Genomic DNA, 19441 nt, shown 5'->3' with positions numbered 1-19441 from the left:
CACATATATACATACATATACACATTCACATACATATACAGAACAGTGGGCAAGCCTGGACTGGGGAGACACCAAATTGTAACAGTAGTTACATTTCAGAAGGGAAGATCATGGATCCCTTCCCCAGGGAGGGAAACATAGGTTTAGTTTTGTTCTTTTGTTCTTTGTTCTTTTTGTTCTGTTTGTTCACGAGGGATTAGATCATTAATTGTTATTTTAGGTGGCAGGTAATGAGTGTGTCCGTTATATTTTTCTTTGTACCTTTCACTATTTTTTGTTTTAGAACTGCCAACCACGTTGGAAAACTCAAATACGTAAAAACTCAAATTTATACAAAAAATAAATTACAGAGTGAATATGCCTGGCACCAAACAGAGGGAGTGAGCTGAGAAAAATGCCCACAAAAGCCTTCCATCAATGTAACTTACCAGAAAGATTTGTAATTTGCCCTCCAGTCGGCAGGCACACGCCCTCATGCCCTCATGGTGTGTGAAGGGAGGTATAATTTGAGACCAATGCAAGGCTCATCTTGATACAAATCTCTTTTTGCTGGTTCCTTTCTTCTGCCAAGAGTTCATACCTTTTCCTCCTAGGAATCCACGAAGCCTCATTTCCTCAACAGGAACTAACAGCATCACCAAGGCACGACAGGCCTCGAGTTTCTGGTGCAGCCTCCAGCCTGCTGCCCCTCCCTGGCTGCGAGCTCACTCCCCACGGAAGCAAAATAACACCAAGAGGTGAGAAGCCCAGGGCTGGGGTCAGGCTCCCCGCACGCACATTCCAGCTTGCCACTTCACCATCTGGGTCACCTTGGGTGTTCCGTGCCTCCCCCCACCTCCTCGCTACACTCTAGCTTCTTAATCTGTAAAATGGGATAGCGACAACAGCTAACCCATAAGGGTGTTGTGGGGATTAAGTGTGGCAGGCACACAGATTAATTAAAATAGTAAATTAGTACAAGGGTAAACCAGTAAGTGCTCAGGAAACCTCCAGTGTTATCATGATCTTGAGTACATCTCTCCACGTCTCAGTGCATCCATTTCTTAACTGTCAAAATGAGGGCTTTGCACCCAGAAAGCCACTAAATTCCCTTTTCAACATGTTGAGTCCAGGGCTAAGTCTGAGATTAAAAGAAAAATCAGGAACAGAAGAGCTAGCATGAGAGAGAACAAGGCTCTGGTCTACCTGCAATCCTGTTGGAATTGAGGCTCCAGGACAGCGCGTGACAAAAAGTTCCCCAACCTCCTTCCCTTGGCTTCTGTTCTGGCCTCTGGTATCACACCCCTGTGCCTAACAGGATCCCGACAATCCCCACCCTTGGCTTCACATCCAGCAGGTTCCATGTTGCCAGCTCAAAACCTTTGGAGGAAATTCACATAGGCATCCAGACACCAGAATACTTGGCCAAACCCAACCCCGCTGGCCACCTCTGGAACCCCAGCCCTTTCCACCCGCCAACGGCCCGCCCTCCCTCTCCTTGACAAACGCCCTCTCTGCCCACTCACTTATTCCACACAGAGGTCCAAAAACGCACTAGCTCACCATATGTCCTTACTGCCTCTCGACAGGTAGACTTTTCATGTTCTGAAACTTAACCATGAGATCGTTGGCATAAGAGCTGTGCTGATATCTCACACACGCATCAGCCCCAGACTCAAAGTGTGGATAAAAACTCAGAATGAGAGTCATCGCAAGTATGGAAAGAAGAGAAAGAAGAGAAAGAAGAGAAAGAAAAGAAAAGAAAAGAAAAGAAAAGAAAAGAAAAGAAAAGAAAAGAAAGACAGGGAGGGAGGGAGAGAGAGAGAGACAGAGAGAGAGAGAGAGAAAGAAAGAAAGAAAGAGAGAGAGAGAAAGAAAGAAAGAAAGAAAAGAAAGAAAGAAAGGAAAGAAAGAAAGAAAGAAAAAAAGAAAGAAAGAAAGAAAGAAAGAAGGAAAAGAAAGACAGGGAGGGAGGGAGAGAGAGAGAGACAGAGAGAGAGACAAAGAAAGAAAGAAAGAAAGAGAGAGAGAAAGAAAGAAAGAAAGAAAAGAAAGAAAGAAAGAAAAGAAAAGAAAAGAAAAGAAAAGAAAAGAAAAGAAAAGAAAAGAAAAAGACAGGGAGGGAGGGAGGGGGAGAGAGAGAGAGAGACAAAGAAAGAAAGAAAGAAAGAAAGAAAGAGAAAGAGAGAGAAAGAAAGAGAAGGAAGGAAGGAAGGAAGGAAAGAAAAGAAAGAAAGAAAGAAAGAAAGAAAGAAAGAAAGAAAAGAAAAGAAAAGAAAAGAAAAGAAAAGAAAAGAAAAGAAAAAAGAAAAAAGAAAAAGACAGGGAGGGAGGGAGGGGGAGAGAGAAAGAGACAAAGAAAGAAAGAAAGAAAGAAAGAAAGAGAAAGAAAGAGAAGGAAGGAAGGAAGGAAGGAAGGAAGGAAGGAAGGAAAGAAAGAAAGAAAGAAAGAAAGAAAGAAAGAAAAGAAAGAAAGAAAGAAAGAAAGAAAGAAGGAAGAAAAAAAATTAGATAAAGAGTTGGGTCATTTAAAAAAAAAAAAAAAGCCTACCCTTCCAAATTAAATGTTTGGATAGCACTGAAGTTACCACCCTCTTAACACATCCTGACTTCTTCTCATGCCACTTTGAATTCTAAGGTTGGTGGAAGGGATACACGTGGCCTTCATTCTTCAAAGGTCCTTCTTTGTCAAAAATGGGACGTTGTACATTCACAAGCGTGATGCGCAAAACATGGGCTGAATCTGCGCATCACGTTTGGTCCCTGTCACGTCCTACAAGACCACAGGCAGCCAAGTAGAGCACCCGCCATGGGAGAGACTTGGGGGAATCGATCAACATGGGGAAGCCACACCAGCTCCTAAGCCTAGCTTCACTGTCTTCGACACATTCCCATTCCCGGTTCCGATGAAAAATGTTCCTCTTTCCCATCACTTCATTTAGAACTAACTTTCAAATGGGAAGTTGCAAGAATTTTGCTCACCATGGCATCTTAATGGACGTTTCCCTGGGCTCAGAGAGGTCCAACAGGGGACTCGATTTCTGACACTTTCCCCCCAAAAGTTGACTGCCTAAAACAGAAATGACAGCTGTGACACTTCTATCATCCCTTGCTCTATCCTTCTTCACCCTTGACAGATATTAATCTCCTAATGCATTCTTTTTCCTGAAGCCCTGACATAGGCCTCAGAATCTCTCTCAACACAAAGTTCCAAGCAGGCAGCACCCAGCCTACAGTCTACTCCAAGTCCTTAGAACAACAGTTTTTATTTAGTCTTTTGGAGTCACAGGATCTTTTTGTGGCTTCTATGTATGTTAAGGGAAGTGTCGGGAGACCCCCTCATCAAATAGTAAAGTTGTAATAATCTATAAATCACAGAAATAAACGCCTGTATGCTCAGCTTGCCACCAATTATCCATGATAAGGAAATAGTGCTTCCAAAATAATAGAAGTTAAGTGTTGAGACTACGGAGGTTACAGCAGGACCTCCTTATTTATGTGGGTTATTATCACATTTTTCAACGAAAAGAGCAGTGGTTAATACTATTAATTAACTGCTTATTCCTTAATTGTTCTCAGGAACGGAAGAAATAAAAGAGCTTTAGGCAGAGTATGTTAAGTAGGAGTCAGGAAAGCCTGAGACACTAAAAATATGAAAACAGGAATTTTATGAAAATACCTAAAGTTCGTTTTCAAAATTCCCCCATGACCACAGGAGCGAACCATGGAACACTGTTTTTTGTTTTGGGTTTTTTTTTTTTCCACACAAGCCTCTCTCCCTAGAAATTGTTTGTAGGAGAAAATCATGGGGACTATGTCTCCCTCTTAAAGCAACGCTCCGGTCCGTACAAATCCACCCATTCCTAAAGAAGGCAAGTGGGTCCTGTTCATATAGGTCCCTATTTACATAGTAGCAGAAGAATCAGTTCGTGCTCCTGCGTTTCTAATTCAAAACAATTAAAACTTCAGAAGAAGAAATAATGTTTTTTCTTACAAGCCCGAGGCTCTGAAAACTGTATTAGTTAGCATTCCTTGGGTTGTAAGTGACAGAAAACATCTCAGACTAATTGGCTTCCTAACTGGAGAATCCAAGTTTGGAGCTGGCTGCACAGAATTCAATGGTACCACTGACACTCCTTCCACACACTTTTTCATCTTCTGCAAATGAGCACCCTCCATTCAGTGGTGCGGGTGGGTGTGAGAGTGGGTGCGGGTGGGTTGGAAAGCAGTTGCAAAGAGCCACAGGTTCACGCCCTCTCCGCCTAGTGAAGACTCCTAAACATCTTTGCTTAAATAACATGCCTCCACCTTGCCCCATCACATGTCTGTCTTCCCGGATCAAGAGAGTACGGAAAGGTAGTTAGTTCCCTATAGTTGTTGAGGGGCTGGGGTAGGATGCTGTTAGCAGTAAACAACAGTGCAGAGACAGATGCCATGTTCAGAACCCTACTCCGTCTTTTAACGTTTGGTTTCTTATACTGGAAGGTCGGCACATAGGTATTATTCCTGATGCCTGTAAACAGGTGGATAATTTAAGAAGAAAGGATAATAAAAAGACCATACCAGTCAAGTGCTTTGTGAAAGTGGGATGGGAAGGGGCTTGAGGAAGAATGAAGGAAAGATGTTTGACTGTATTCTAAAAATGGAAATGGATCCTACCAAACTTCCCAGTTTGACCTTTGACAATGCCTTGCCTTGGTCATTGTAATTCTGGGTTTCAGACATTCCTTCATTTATAGGCTTTGGCTGAAGGGGGTTGCCACCTCTTTCCAAACGAATATTTCTCCCTGAGTTTCAACTGAATCATCCCTAAGGCTCCCTCGGGCGCCCTTCTGCCCAGCTACGGTCCCCATGCTGTTATTGTGATACTTGTTTTCTGATTTTATGTTCTACCTCCACCCAGGCAAGGTTGGCTTCTCCTCTAAGCCTGAAAGGGCTGGGAAAACAATCTCTTAGAACCTTCCGTGTGTTCTGAGTCAGGCCTAATTGGAGGAGGTGCGGTCCAAAGACAGGTCTGCGTGACCACCCTACGTGGTCTCCGGGGGCCATGAAATGGTCTAGTCCCATGGCCTGTGATGCGGCACGCCTTCCTTCCTTCTCTAGCCCTTGTAAACATTTGCTACTTTCTTCACCCAGCACCTGAGCCACACAGACGATGTACTTGTGAGACAAAGAGGCAACAGGCAACTCACACCCTTGAAACGGGAAGAACAAGACGCTTTTGCCCCGCTGTACACGGACACATGGTGACCCCATCTCATTCAAGCCTCGGAAACAGCCTCCGTGATGCATTTAAGCACAGCCTGGGCCCACCCACTCTGCAGACTCTGGCTGCAAGAGATTGCATCATGCCACTCAAGAGTGCTTCACAGGCTTCTAAACGCAAACAAGATACAGCTGGACAGACTGCGCGCTTGTGGAGAAGGGCAGGGCTCACACGCAGTACCGTCGGGAAACATTTGGGTCCTACGTGGGGTGGAAGGAGGGGAGACCCAGATTTCTGCCACATCCTGCTGCACCAGCATAGGACTGACGAAGGAGGCTCCCTCAGACTATGTGTCCTCCTATTGCCCCCTGGCCTTCCCGCCTCCAACCAACACAATACTCTGAGCATGCCCAGTGCCTGCTTTAGACACTCTCCACTCTGAGCCCTTGAATCTCAAAGTCCCACCTTTCAACCGACAGGTGCCCAGTGCCCGCTCACAGCTGAGCTGGGCCTCTTTCGAAAGGCAAAATGTATCCTCCCGGTTCTCAGTAGAGGTATGGGATATGACCTGTTCCAGGATTTAAAAGGCCGTCTCAAATACGGGAATGAAGCCCAGGTACCAAGGAGAGAAGAGGGAAAGTTACAAAGACGGCAAGTGAGGAGGCCAGGGCAGACACTCCAGCAACGTCCCAGGGAGAGAGGGTGGTAATCGTGGTGATGGTGGAGGTGGTAAAAAAAAAAAAAAAAAAAAAAAAAAAAGTCAGATTTCACAGTATTTTGAGGACAGAGCTGAGACAATATGCAGATGGATTATGAACCCACAGGACAGACCAACGGACTGAATGTGGGGCGTGAAAGCAAAAGAGGGGTCAATGATGAATTCCATGGTGTGGGGCCTATGCAATTGGCGGATGCTGTTAATCTTTACTGCGATGTTGAACTTGAGAGCGGCAACAGGTTTGATGGTGGGGTGTGGGTGGAAATAAAGAGTTACATGCTAATCTTCTGGTGTCTATTTGACATCTAAATGGAGGTTGAATCTGCCACTCAGGGGACAGCATGGGGCCTACGCAAGGACCTGGATTCATTGTCTGAATATGGCCACTCCTGCCCATGGGATCGTGGGCAACTCCGCTAACCCACTCGGCCTTTCACATCCTTATATGGAAAATGAGGCTAACAATAAACCTCCCAAGCCAGACCCTTCTAGCATCCCTCCTTACTTAGTCCCCAGTACACTCCATGGGCCAATTCTGCAACCCAAGTGTTTTCTCCCTCCATATTAATTTATTAAAAGAGACGAAAATCTGACCTGCAAGCCACTAACAAGCCAATCACAAAATCGCCCCATACACCCCACAGCATCGTTGCTGAAAATACCCATTTCCTGTAATAAGTAATCAAGCTCTGGATTTCCCAACTGGGCACACTCTCTTAAAAAGTTCAGGCACCCTACGCCAAGATTTCGAAGGCACAGTCAGTTTAAACCAAGACTCGAAAGAGACAGAAACCCTACAAGCCTGACCTTCTGGAGCTTTTGTGTCAACCACGTTCCACATAAACGCCGCTGTGGCGATTCAACACACTCCGTTGCAAGCTGGAATGTATAAGGGTGGATTATCGGGTTACTAGCAAACCGTGCACAATGTCATGACCCACAATGCTGCTTCTCCAAAAACATGCTACTAACATCAGGCAGAAAGTACCCACGTGGCCAAGCTCTCTACCAACCAGGATGATACTGAACACTCTAAGGTAACAACGAAGTCACACTTGTCCAAGACTAAATCAATCCTGTCCCTCACCAGAAACTGGCTTTCTGCTTCCTTAATGAAGCACCACCGTAAACGGGAGTGGGGGGGGGGGGGGGAGGACCACAGGCAAAAAAAAAGAAACTGTGGGCTCCCTGGCTTCAAGAAACTTACAATCTGGTTGGTGAAACAAGCCCCATACGTAGAGTTAACCAGCAAGGCAAGAAGTGACCAGCAGGACGGGATGGATGCCAAGTGAATACTTTTGTTTTATTTACTGGAAAGATAAACATAGGCTGTTGAGCTCAAAGTAGATCCGTGTTGATTTAAAACAGGCTCCCACACTTGGTAAACAGAGCAGGTGCCGAAACTAGAACAATTTTCCAGGGTCTGCTCCAGTCTCTTCCCTGAAGATGCTGAGAGGCATCGTGGAGTCGGGCAAGCTTTAAGCACTGCCCCCTGAGTGTCTAAGCCTCCAAATGACTCCAGATCCTGCCCTAAAGAAGCGGGTTGACTTTGCATAACCAGTGCTTCCCTAAGCCTATTTTAGGAGGGGATCCTTTTTTCCAGTAACCTTATTAACACTCAGCGAGACAAATGTCAGGAAATGCTAGCCCAGAGCTGCCAAAGACTTTTCCCCCAAGCACAAGACGCAGTGTTGAGAAATGGTCAAGGCTGATTGGAGGCTGCAGCCTTCCCCGCACTCACAGTGATCTTAAACACGCCAATAAATAACATCTTTGACAAGTAGATATGTTTTCCCAGAAACATAATCCAGAATCGTATTCTCTTTTTGCGTTTGTTTTTAAAGATTTTATTTTCGGGGCGCCTGGGTGGCTCAGTCAGTTAGGTTTTGGTTCAGGTCATGTTCTCACAGTTTTGTGAGTTCAAGCCCCACGTGGGCCTCTGCTCTGACAGCGTAAAGCTTGCTTGGGATGCTCTCTTTCCCTCCCTCTCCACCCCTCCCCTATTCACATTGTCTCTGTCTCGCTCAAAATAAATTTAAAAAGATTTGTTTAAAAACCTTAAAGATTTTAAGTAATCTCTCCACCCAACATGGGGCTCAAACTCACATCCCCAAGATCAAGAGTCAGATGCTCTACTGACTGAGCCAGTCAGGTGCTCCGAATCATATTCCTGAGTCCACACGTAGCATCAAATACTTAGTAACTATGTGCCCAATAATATGCCATTAAAAAAAGATATCAAAACTAAAACTAAAAACAAAAAGCTGTAGACTTATTTGAGGTTATGAAAGTATACTCCAAGACCTCCAAAATAGCCCTAAATGTGCTGTATATATTCAGGGAACTAGTACAGTATATCTAAAGGGTTACACTGTAAGTTATCAAAAGTGAGTATATGTAATCCTATAAAACCATGATAGTATCAGCGGACTTTAAAACCTCCAACTACTTAAGAAGCTATCATTTTGTTTGCCTGTTTTGAAGGCGTAAAGATCTTGGGAAACCCAAGGTGGATGGGCTGGGTGGGTCTCTTTTCTGGAGCAAAGCAGAGTACGAGTAACATTTTTAGCAACATTTTTTCCGGGAAAGCCCAAACTTTTTCTTTTGTTAAATTCCCCAGAGGGGGCACCTGGGTGGTTCAGCCTGTTAAGCATCCCACTTCAGCTCAGGTCATAATCTCACAGTTCGTGGATTCAAGCCCCACATCAGTCTCTGTGCTGACAGCTCAGAGCCTGGAGCCTGCTTTGGACTCTGTCTCCCTCTCTCTCTGCTCCTTCCCTGCTTGTGCTCTCTCTGTCAAAAATAAAAAATACAAATAATTAAAAAAAAAAATCCTTCTGATCATGGTTGGGGTGACTGGATGGTTCAGTCGGTTAAGCGTTCGACTTCAGCTCAGGACATGAGCTCACGGTTAGGGAGTTCAAGCCCCGTATCGGGCTCTCTGTTATCAGCATAGAGCCTGCTTCAGATCCTTTCTCTCTCTCTCTCTCTCTCTCTCTCTCTCTCTCTCTCTGCCCCTCCCCTGCTATCTCTCTCAAAAATAAACAAACATTAAAAAGAAAATCATTCTGATCTTGGTAAATGTCTCATACATGCTGATGATTGTAAAAATTGAAACCTTTCAGAAAAATATTTGTGCCTATATATCAAGAAAAAAATTTTTTAATTTTATTCTCTTTTACCTGTCTTTCTAAGACTCTATCCTAAGAAATAATAAAGGAGAGGGGGTGGGGGACGAAAGCACAAAGATTTACGTGCATAGATGTTCATCACAGGATTATTTAGAATAGTAGAAACAAAGGCATAAGATACTCGAAAGGCCCAACAATGTGCCATTGATTAAGCAAATGTGTGCATAAGCATATTATGGGCTGCTACGTGATCATTTAAAATCCTTACGAATTTTAATGACATGGGGAGGTGCTTTTCATTACAGCAATTTTCCTTTTCAATAAAGACAAGGCTGCAAATATTGAGTGCTATAAGCTTGAGAACGTTGAAAACAAATATAAATATTAAACGGCGAACAGGCCACTTCTGGACAGTGATTAAAGGGACAACAGTGGGTGACAGGACATGTGACATAAGGTTGTGAAACCTTCTGTGATTCTAATCTGAAAGGGATACGACCAAGCTTGCACAACACAATCCTCCTTGGTAGAATACTTTCCATCACCGCGGCGGTCAGCTGCCACACCAGCAACTCAAACCTCAAGAACTTCAGAAGTCCTCATCAGAGAGTATTTTCTGGAAGGAGAGAAGGAAGCTCGGACTTTTAACTCTAGGCTCCTTTGGCCAAATGACTCCACTTTCTCTTCAGAGCATGACTGATCTATCCACCCCTTTTTCCCAGGGGGGGGGGGGGGGGGAAGATAACCCAGCAGCCTGCTTCTTCATATTAAACACGCACAGCCCTCCTTCCAAGAATAATCGTATTTCTGCAGTGCTCACAGGCTCGCTTTATATCCTCAGACAAAATACGCACCCTCACCACAGTTCCGTCCGTGAAATGGGAAAGCTCTGACTCAGCTCCTGCTAGGAAACACATGCCAAGTATTCTAGAAAGTCTGGCTGAGTCATACATAAATGGGGAAAAAGACAAAACAAGGGGAAAGTGTAAACGTAGTGAATAGGGAAGGGAGTGGAGACGGAGGGTGGGGAGAAAGCTCTTAGGAAGCCAGCATAGGCTCACGCCCTCAAATCACCTAAGGTTCACCTGGGCCACGGCGGCGTGGCCCCCCTGCCCACGATTTGTCAGTACTCACCTTTGCAGGACCTCAAGGACACCCGGAAGCAAAACCCTCGCCAACCTCGTGTCCCACTGTCCAGGGGCACGAGTGGATTCTCCTTGAGACAGGCCCACCCCATCCAGCTCATGGAGTTCCCCACCAGCAGCACTGGGCAGGCCCCACTGTGCCTGTTACTCATCTTTCCCCGGCATCGTTGTGGTCAGGGGTTAAGACGATGGCAATGATCTGGCTGCCCTGTCTCACATCCTGACTCCCACACCCGGGCAAACACTTAACCGCCCTGGGCCTACTTCCTCCTCCGTGAAACAGGGGCAACAGAGCATTAGGAGAGCACCTAGAACAATGCCTGGCACGCAGAAAGTGTTACTGGCTTATTTGCTATTATTCTTATGATCCTTCATCATCGACTCCACTTTCTCCCAGCGTCTAGAACACTTTTTCCCCCACACAGTAAGCAACCACTAAATATCTGGGGGATCCGTGAATGAATCGATGGTAAATGCAAGACCATTTACGGCCGGGGGGGGGGGGGGGACCCTGAGGGGCTCAGTCGGTTAAGCGTATGACTCTCTTAGGTTACCGCTCAGGTCACGATCTCATGGTTTTATGAGTTCAACCCCTGCATCAGGCCCTGAGCTGGCAACGCAGAACCTGCTTGGGATTCTCTCTTTCCCTCTCTCTCCGCCCCTCCCCCATTCACACTGTCTCTGTCCCTCTCAAAATAAATAAATAAACTTAAAAACATTACAAATAAAAAAGACCAAGAGAAAGACCAATACAAGCTACTAATCCAAATTTGGAAGAAGGAAAGGGAAAATTCTCTACCCTACCCTAAATATATTCCAAATAAGCTGAAATTTAACAGACTGTCGACATTATTCTGAAGGGACTAATTAAAAGTTTGGATTGTCCGCATTTCATACTGCCATAGTGCTTTGGGGGTCATGAAACCTAATAACTGAATTTCTCTAAAAAGACAACTCGAACTGAAGACATTTTCCCAAAGGAGGTAAATAAACTACACCAACGGGTACATGAAAATGTGTTCAACATCCCTAATCATCAGGGAAATGCGTAAGGAGATACCACCTCATACCTGTCAGAATGGCTATTATCAAAAGACAAGAGACAACAAGTGTTAGAGAGGATGTGGAGAAAGGGACACCCCGTGTGCTGTTGGTGGGAACGCCACTTGGTACAGCTACTGTGGAAAACAGTATGGAGATTCCGCAAAAAAAAAAAACTAAAGATAGAACTACCGTGTGACCCAGCAGAGCTTCTTCTGGGTTTCTATCCAAAGGAAGTGAAAAACAGGACCTCGAAGAGGTCTTTGCACTCCCAGGCTCACTGTAGCATTATTGACAATAGCCAAGGCACTGAAACAACGTAAGTGTCCATCAACAGATAAATGGATTTTAAAAAGTGGAGTATATATACACAATGGAATATTATTCGGCCATAAGTACGAAGGAAATCCTGCCACGAGACAACACGGATGGACCGTAAACGTTATTATGCTGAGTGACATAAGTCAGACAGAGAGAGACAAATACTTCACGATATCATCTGTACGTGGAATCTAAAAACAGCTGAAACTCAGCAACGGAGTGAGACGGTGGTTAACTGGGGAGATGTTGGTCAAAGGGTACAAACTTCCAGTTACAAAATGAGTCAGTTCTGGGGATCTAATGTACAGCATGGCAATTATAATTATATACTTGAGTTGCCTAGAGAACAGACCTTACATGTTCTCACAGCAAAAAAGAAATGGTAATTATAGGACATGCTTAGGGGTATCAGCGAACCCTAGGACGGTAATCATGTTACAGTACAGAAGTATTTCAAATCAACACACTGTACACCTTAAACTTATAAATGCATTAGGTCACTTACATCTCGATAAAACTGGGATTAAAAAAAATAAAAATGAAACATAAAATAAAAATACAACGCTTCTACCCCAAACTTGGCAATCCCACCCACCTACCTTTGACCCTTCCTTCTCCCTCAATACCGACGTGCAATCTGTCGGCAAATTCTGCTGATGTTCCCTCCCAATCTGTCTACTTCACCAGTATCCCCACGGCCGGCAATCTAACACAAGCCAAAGCCCCCACGGATCTCCCACGGTGGTTAGAATCAAACACCAGATTCGCACCACATCCTCCCCCAGGCCATTCTCCCTCGTCCCTCAGGACCTGCAGCCACTGTAGCTGGCTTTAAATTTCTCTCACAGCTAAAGAATTGTTCCCTTTAGGAACTTCATACGTGGTTTTCCTTCTGCCTGGAATGCTGTCCCATCTCCCACCCTCTCCTTCCTCTCACGCCCTTACCTGGCTAACTCTAATTGATCCTTCACCTTTCATTTTATTTATTTTTGTTATTGTTTATTTTTGAGAGAGACAGCGCGCGAGCAGGGGAGGAGCAGAGAGAGAGGGAGACACAGAATCCAAAGCAGGCTCCAGGCTCTGAGCTGTCGGCACAGAGCCCGACGCGGGGCTCGAACTCACGAACCGTGAGATGGTGACCTGAGCAGAAGTCAGATGCTTAACCGACTGAGCCACCCAGGCGCCCCCTTTGCATCTCATTTTAGATGTCATTTTCTCAGGGGGCCGGCCCAGCCTGTAACCCTCACCGACTTCTCAGTCAGTGGAAGAAATCCCATCTCCCCATCACACCCGTCACAGCACCTATATGCCGCCCCAGGCTGGCACCTGGTAGGGGCTGAGACGGTTTTGCTGGGCCTCAGCATCTAGCACAGAACGTCCCAGCATACGCTAACTGCCAACAATCGCCCAGGAGAGCAGGTGAGGGCAGAGCCCAAGCCAAATAACCCATCAAAACACCCACATGTATTTAACACCCAACAGGATGTTCTCAACGTGGTGTTTCTTATTAGCCATGAGGAGGTGTCCCCACACCCCCAAACTCCTCAGACACAAAAAAGCGAGAGTTTCACCATGCCCTCTGAGCTTACTGGAAAATGCTCGACACAGGCAAGCAGAGACCCTGCCTGAAGCTCTCTCATCACGCTGTATTTCCTAAGTTTTCTGAACTCTTTCAGCATTTAAGCAATAACAACAACAAAAAAGGACAGACAGCACCACAGTCTGGCAGGCTCTGCTCCTCGGGACACAGACTGCTTCCTTAGCCCACACCTCAGTGCTCATTACACAACAAAACGCACAAGACCAAGAATGACTAGAAATTCGCCCCACGGTGAAACTCCACATAGACTTCAAAAGGAAACCCCCAAGATACCATACCATGGTGGGAACTTTTGCCATCTCGTAAGATACATACTATACCAAAATACCACCATTTGGGGTACGGAACCTTTTTTTGCCGGGTACAAAGGAAGTTAAATGAAAGTCTTTGTATAGCAAAGACACCGGGGCTGGTGTCTGGGGAGCGGCTGCTCTCCCACAGCTTACGGGGGCGCTGGAGGCGGGTCGGCCAAGACTCAAACACCGCCACGCTTAGCACAACCCGGATGCTTGGCCGAAGCAAAGAATTAAAAATATGAATTTAAAAACACCAGAGAGGATGAAATATGAACTAGTTACGTGAATCAGGTAATGCATGGGCCTGGGGAGGCCAGGAAGAGGGGAGGGTCCTGGAACCTGAATTTCTCAGTTGTGTGGGGAGGGAAGAAGGGGAAGGGAGACGTGGACCTCTTGTGTCAATTGCTATTTTTTGGCTAACCTCCCGCCCCCACCGCGCCCCCCCACCGAAACCCAACTCAATACAGCATCCTTGGGGAATAATTTCCTCTCTCTTCTGAGCCCAGATGAGGAACCGCTGGATTATAATACATAAGATGCAGTTATCAGTTATAGGCACTAAAATGTGTGGGGCTTGCTTCTTAATTTAAATATTATTTGACCAATCCAATTCCACTAATTAGGAATATTTATTCTACACATTTATTTTTTATAATTCGGTAACCCACATACCACATGAAAAAAAAAAAATCCGGTTTAAAACATTTTGACAAAAAGCTTTAAACTCCTCTGTGAAAATTCCACCCCAGATGGGTGCTCGGCGGTTATTTTCTCAGCAACTGATGATAGTGAGAGTCTCTAATGATCACTAACAAACACTGAGCACTTCTCTGGTTTCAAAGGAAAACATTAGAAATAATTATGAAATAACCTGGCCCAGAAATTACAATAAACCCGAATTTCGGAGAAACTAGGCAGCAATCCTTAGACAATTATTTTGAAACATGTCTGATGAAACAGTGGGATGTGACAACGTTTGATTTAAAAAGAACGAATAACAAAAATGTGAGGAAGAGCCCCGGGTCTGGAGGAGAGTTCGCCATTCACCGGCAGTGCTGAACTGAACGCAAACCAGAGACCCAAATAATACATCAGCTGGAATCGAGAAGGCTCCCTTTATAAATACAGATACACCGTGCTGGCCAAACTGGTTTTCTGGTCGACCCACTGCTGTCCAGTGAAAAGGCAGATCATTCATTTCTGGTCCCAAGGTGCAGGATTCCTCTATCCCAAAAGCTGCATGAGACCACTGGGCGGATGAAGAGGCCAACAACCACAGCCCTCCTCTACCTGCCCGGCTCCCTCCACCAACCCCCCCCCCCACTCCAGCACCCCCCCTACCCATTACCCCTTCGTCTCAGGTGAAGATTACAGAAATGCAGAATTACAGGGCTAATTCATATAACCACAGACACCATTCAGTTGCCACAGCATTAAGTATTCCACAAATTTGGTTTCCTTTTATCCCAGCTTAAGTCCTTTCTCTCCTCTGTCCCGCTGCCAGAGCCCACCCTGCTTTCACAGCCCCTGCGCCACCCCCCCCACCCACCGGGCCACTCCCCAGGGTCCCCAGGAGCAGAGCAGAAAGCACAGAAGTTGCGGTCGCCAGGTCGCCAGCCGCGGCTCCTTGGGGCAAGGGGCTCCGTGCGAAGCGTGGTGGGGGCCCAAAGCGGTGGCCGCGGAAAACACACCTAAGACAGCAGGGGATAGAGGGACCCAAGTCCCGCCACGTTCCCCTCGCCAAAACCCACACTGGCTCTGGACAAAACGTCTTTGCCTCTCCTCAGCCTGTCCGTTTCGAAAGATGAAAATTAGCGCTTAGGGTCTACCTTGTGACACCGTCCACGTGGGACGGCTGGGGAGGCAGGAGGGGCAGCTCTCTCTAAACGGATCAGCCCCCATTCACACTCGGGCGATGCTCACCAGTGTGGGCCCACGACCTCCATCCACACCCGCGAGGGGCTGTGTCCACCCTGAACCACTTCTAAGAATGGCACCTTCTCTCCACTAGGAGAGCAAAGAAAAAAAAAAAAAAAAGCCTCCAAGTGATTCTAAAGATAATGTCCTTTCTCTATAGCTTTAAAAAAAAAAAAAAAAAAAAAGCAGAGAAATACATTTCAAAGGCCAGACACACAATGGGAAATGCCCGGGGAGGGGGGGGGGGGGCAGGAAGCGTGAAAAGGACGGGCTTCCTCATTTTACCCTCTAGGACACTGCAACTATCGCAAATCTTTGTACATTGTTAAAATGTTGTTTATACAGCATTCACTCTACTCTCCTCGGAGAAACCTGTATCAGTCGGAGCCCCACACCAGCAACACCCTCACACCTACGAGGCTGTCCCTGATAATGACCCCGCCTGACCGTCCGCAAAAGAGAACCAGCCACAGAAAGTTACTCTCCCTTAGTAAAGAACAGGCCACCAGGCCCCGGAAAAGGAGCGGAGGACCGGGTCCAGTCCTCACTCTGGCCACTAACTCAGCGTGTGACGTTGGGCAATTCACTTAGGGCATCTCTGGGCCTGTTTCCTTTTCTGAGAGCAGGTTGGGCCGAGATGATCTAAGGTCACTTCCAGCCCTGAAACCTTGACATTGTAGGAGCGTATGTAATTATGAGCATCCACTTTACTGCGGAGTGGGAGGAAGGGAAAAACTTCTGGAAAAATGTCAACCTTTTCTATGTGCCTCATTTATAACATAAGAATTTGTAGAACATTTTCACAAACGATGACTCAAGACGTGGCTTAACGGAAATAAATCACTTTGTAATACATACACACACATACATATGTATTTAATATTCATATAACAGAGGCATAATTCATTAAATAATATATACTCTATTATAGCAAGCTACAAAATCAGGAGACAGTTAGCCTGAAGTTTGACACAATGCATCTTGAGGTTTTCTACTTAAGAAAATCATTTTGCCATTTTTAGAAATTACAAGTAACAGAGAGGCAAAATATATTAATGGGTAGCATTTTGTGGTACTCAAATAAAAAATACATGAATTATTTCATGCTTTGCATAATTCTACCTGTCATAGATTCATTATAAAAAATGTGTCTTCCATTAATTATTTCAAAACTATGAAGTCCAGCTCATGATATAAATATATGGAAGAGAATATTCTAAGAAGGCTGAGCCATCTTCTCAAGAGGTTAATTTATAAATTCCACTTTCAGAGCCTACAAAATCTGAAAGTACATTAAAAATATATGTAGACACACGTTTTATGTTATAGTTTCTCACTACTAGAAACAAATGTTTCCTATGTTAAACTCACAGGCTTTCAAAGCCATGGAGGTATGGATTAATTTGAACTTAAGCGCGTCCAAATTCATTTCTACTCTCCGTTTACAATCAGCCCAGATAAAATTCTACTGATATTAACGTAGAATGTTACTACTGTCCAACAATTAAGATAAATTGGGGGACGGGGGTGGGGGGGGGGGGACTGGAAAGTGTCAAATCCGAAGCTTCCCTTTTGCATTTTCTAATTCCCTCCTCTGCAACTCACCTCCACTAAATGAGTTTTTCAGGAAAGGATTTGGAGATTGTATTTTTGTAAGCTGCTATGGCACCATTTCCAGTCTCCTCCAAACCATGGTGGTAGGGTCCCATTAGCTAGAGACCACAAGGCTAGACTAACCCAACACCAGGAGAAAGGGGTGGTGGGAAGACATGGAAGTTTTCCGAGTAGGTAACAATCACTAAGGTCCAATAGCAGAAAACAAATACCTTCTAGATATAAACCATATCCAAGAATATTCCAAATATATATATATATATATTTTAAAGAAAGAAAAAGTGATAAACAAGACTTGTTATCAACAAAAGAATATTTTCTTCATCTCCGCCCCCCCCAACCCCCCCCCACCCAAGAAAGGAAGGAACCGCCTTTGTAAGGTCACTTACGACAATGTGTGCCGGTGACGGAGAGCGGGCATCCTTGAGGGCTTGTCTGCTCTGGAGGGTCCCCGCCTGGACATCAAGCAGTGGCCATTTCATCTGGAGATACTAGAGGGAGGAAACAAAACGAATGTGGCGGATGAATTTGGAAAAGCCATACAAAACAGCTATCCCAAGACCTAACTCCTGGGGTCCCTGATACACAGACGAGAAACTCAAAGGAGTAAAAACAGGCAAATAACAACACCAAGAAACTTAAAAGCATGCAAAGAACACCACCACCAACAGAAAGATCAAATCGTGCATATCAAGAAGTTCTTCTTAGGGTTCATGTCCAACAGGTACTTTCAACAGAACATCAACACTATGAGCAACTACAGTTTGGTTCTGAACATTCAAACTTCAGGCTGGCTCTAGAGAACACGATTTCACTGGTACTAACTCATTTAGAGGGAAACGGTAGGGATGTGGGAGAGAAAAGCAGGGAGAGGTCTCCCAAAGGAAGAAAGCAAAGGGAAGTCTCAAGCCAGAGGACACCATTAATCCCGGATCTGCTCTTTCAGTGACCTTCATTTCTAAAATGCCACCATCCTTCACTTTCAAGTCGGCTGTATCTGTGCAAACGTCCTTTCGTAGAAGCTGCCCGAGCAAGAGGAAGATGGCTCCCCTCACCAACCCCAAAGATGGAAAATCCGTGGCACAAGGAAGGGAAAGGGAGTTACTTCTGTCACAAGTGATCGCGTCAGCTTTGCGAAGAAGGGCTTGAACCGAGGTGAGGTGGCTTGCCCCGTCACAGAGATACTTAACACATGGGATAAGCGACTCCAAGGCACTACACTTTCAGCGTAGTTGCACTCAGGAAACCTTCAGACAACTGAACAAAACTGAAGCCACAGCGCTAAGATTCTCATGAGGACATCACCAGCCTCTGTATCTCTGAAGGCCAATTGTTAAATGCACCAGTTAATGCTTGGAGGGCACTGAAGAGGCCATCTTGAGCTTTCCAGAGACCCAAAAGCAAAATAAATGGCTAGTTTTCATATAAACTGCACAGGACATTTTACTCAATGAATACTGATTAAAGCTCGCTTTGTACATAGCCTTCTTGCGAAGGATAAGGAGATAGGAAGAACATTTGCCCTCAGGGAGCTTCTGCGCACGTGAGAGAACTGGCTCACACACAGATTAAGTCCATATAGAACGTCGTAGAACCTCGGCACAGACTCAGGGCGTCGAGGGAGCCTAGGGAGTGCCAAGAAAGAAGACAGTAGTTCTGAGAAAAGACACTGGGGAAGGCTGTACAGAGTAGGTCTTGTTAAGTCAGAAAGATTTCAACAGAAAGAAAAAGAACAGCACAGGGCAGTCCAGAAAGAAGGAAGGGTTGGCTCAAATCCCATATGAAAAGGAAGAGTGAAAGTCACACACAAGCCTTCCCGTAGGTTCCTTAAAGATACAACTGGACAACGGATTAAAACCAAATGCGGTTACACCCAAAGCTGGGAGAGCCTGGCCCACAAGCTACCTGCTCCAAGTACACATTTTCCCAACTTAGATCTATACGAGGTTAGAGAACTTCTACAACCTCGGAGCTGTAAGCCAGAAGGCTCTCGTGTGAGGAAACCTGGTTACTAGTTCTAGTAACTCACCACAAGGCCTTGCATCAAATCCCTTCGCTTCTACGGACCTCCAGTGTTTCATCCGTCAACTATCTGGGGTGGGGGTGAGGGAGGGACTGCCCCAGCACTGAAGGATTCTGGACCCCCAGACCGTAAATACCAGCAGGTACCCACTCCCACCCCCACCTCAGTCACCCTTATAATCAAACCATTTCCAGATATCTTATTTGGGGGCAGCAGCATCCCAAATTGAGAGCCACTGTAGTAAATGTTCCCGTAACCCAAGCCAGTGGGCCATGGGAACCCATTCCGCCCCATCTCTCCCTGACTTCTTCCCATTCTCACTTGCCACATAAATATATGGACCTCATTGGTCAAAACCACTCAATAGCATCATTTCCTTGAGGCCAACCAAAATGGAAACCTGCCAATACTCATCTTTCCTCTCATAAAAACCTGTGAGGAAGAATGCCA

General features: G+C 45.5%; 1 protein-coding gene across 49 annotated transcripts in view; it reads right to left on the bottom strand.

The window, feature by feature from the left end:
- The window catches only part of TCF7L2 (transcription factor 7 like 2), a 202310-nt gene that overhangs the window by 107109 nt on the left and 75760 nt on the right, over positions 1-19441 (bottom strand). For all 49 annotated transcript variants that reach the window (XM_045438923.1, XM_045438921.1, XM_045438926.1 and 46 more), the window contains one exon: positions 17358-17459. In XM_045438923.1, the coding sequence (XP_045294879.1) occupies positions 17358-17459 (102 nt within the window). The remainder of the gene's footprint in view (positions 1-17357; positions 17460-19441) is intronic.

The sequence above is a fragment of the Leopardus geoffroyi genome, chromosome D2 (assembly GCF_018350155.1).
Source record: "Leopardus geoffroyi isolate Oge1 chromosome D2, O.geoffroyi_Oge1_pat1.0, whole genome shotgun sequence".
Taxonomy (NCBI): Eukaryota; Metazoa; Chordata; class Mammalia; order Carnivora; family Felidae; genus Leopardus; species Leopardus geoffroyi.
This window is presented reverse-complemented; position numbering and strand designations above follow the sequence as displayed.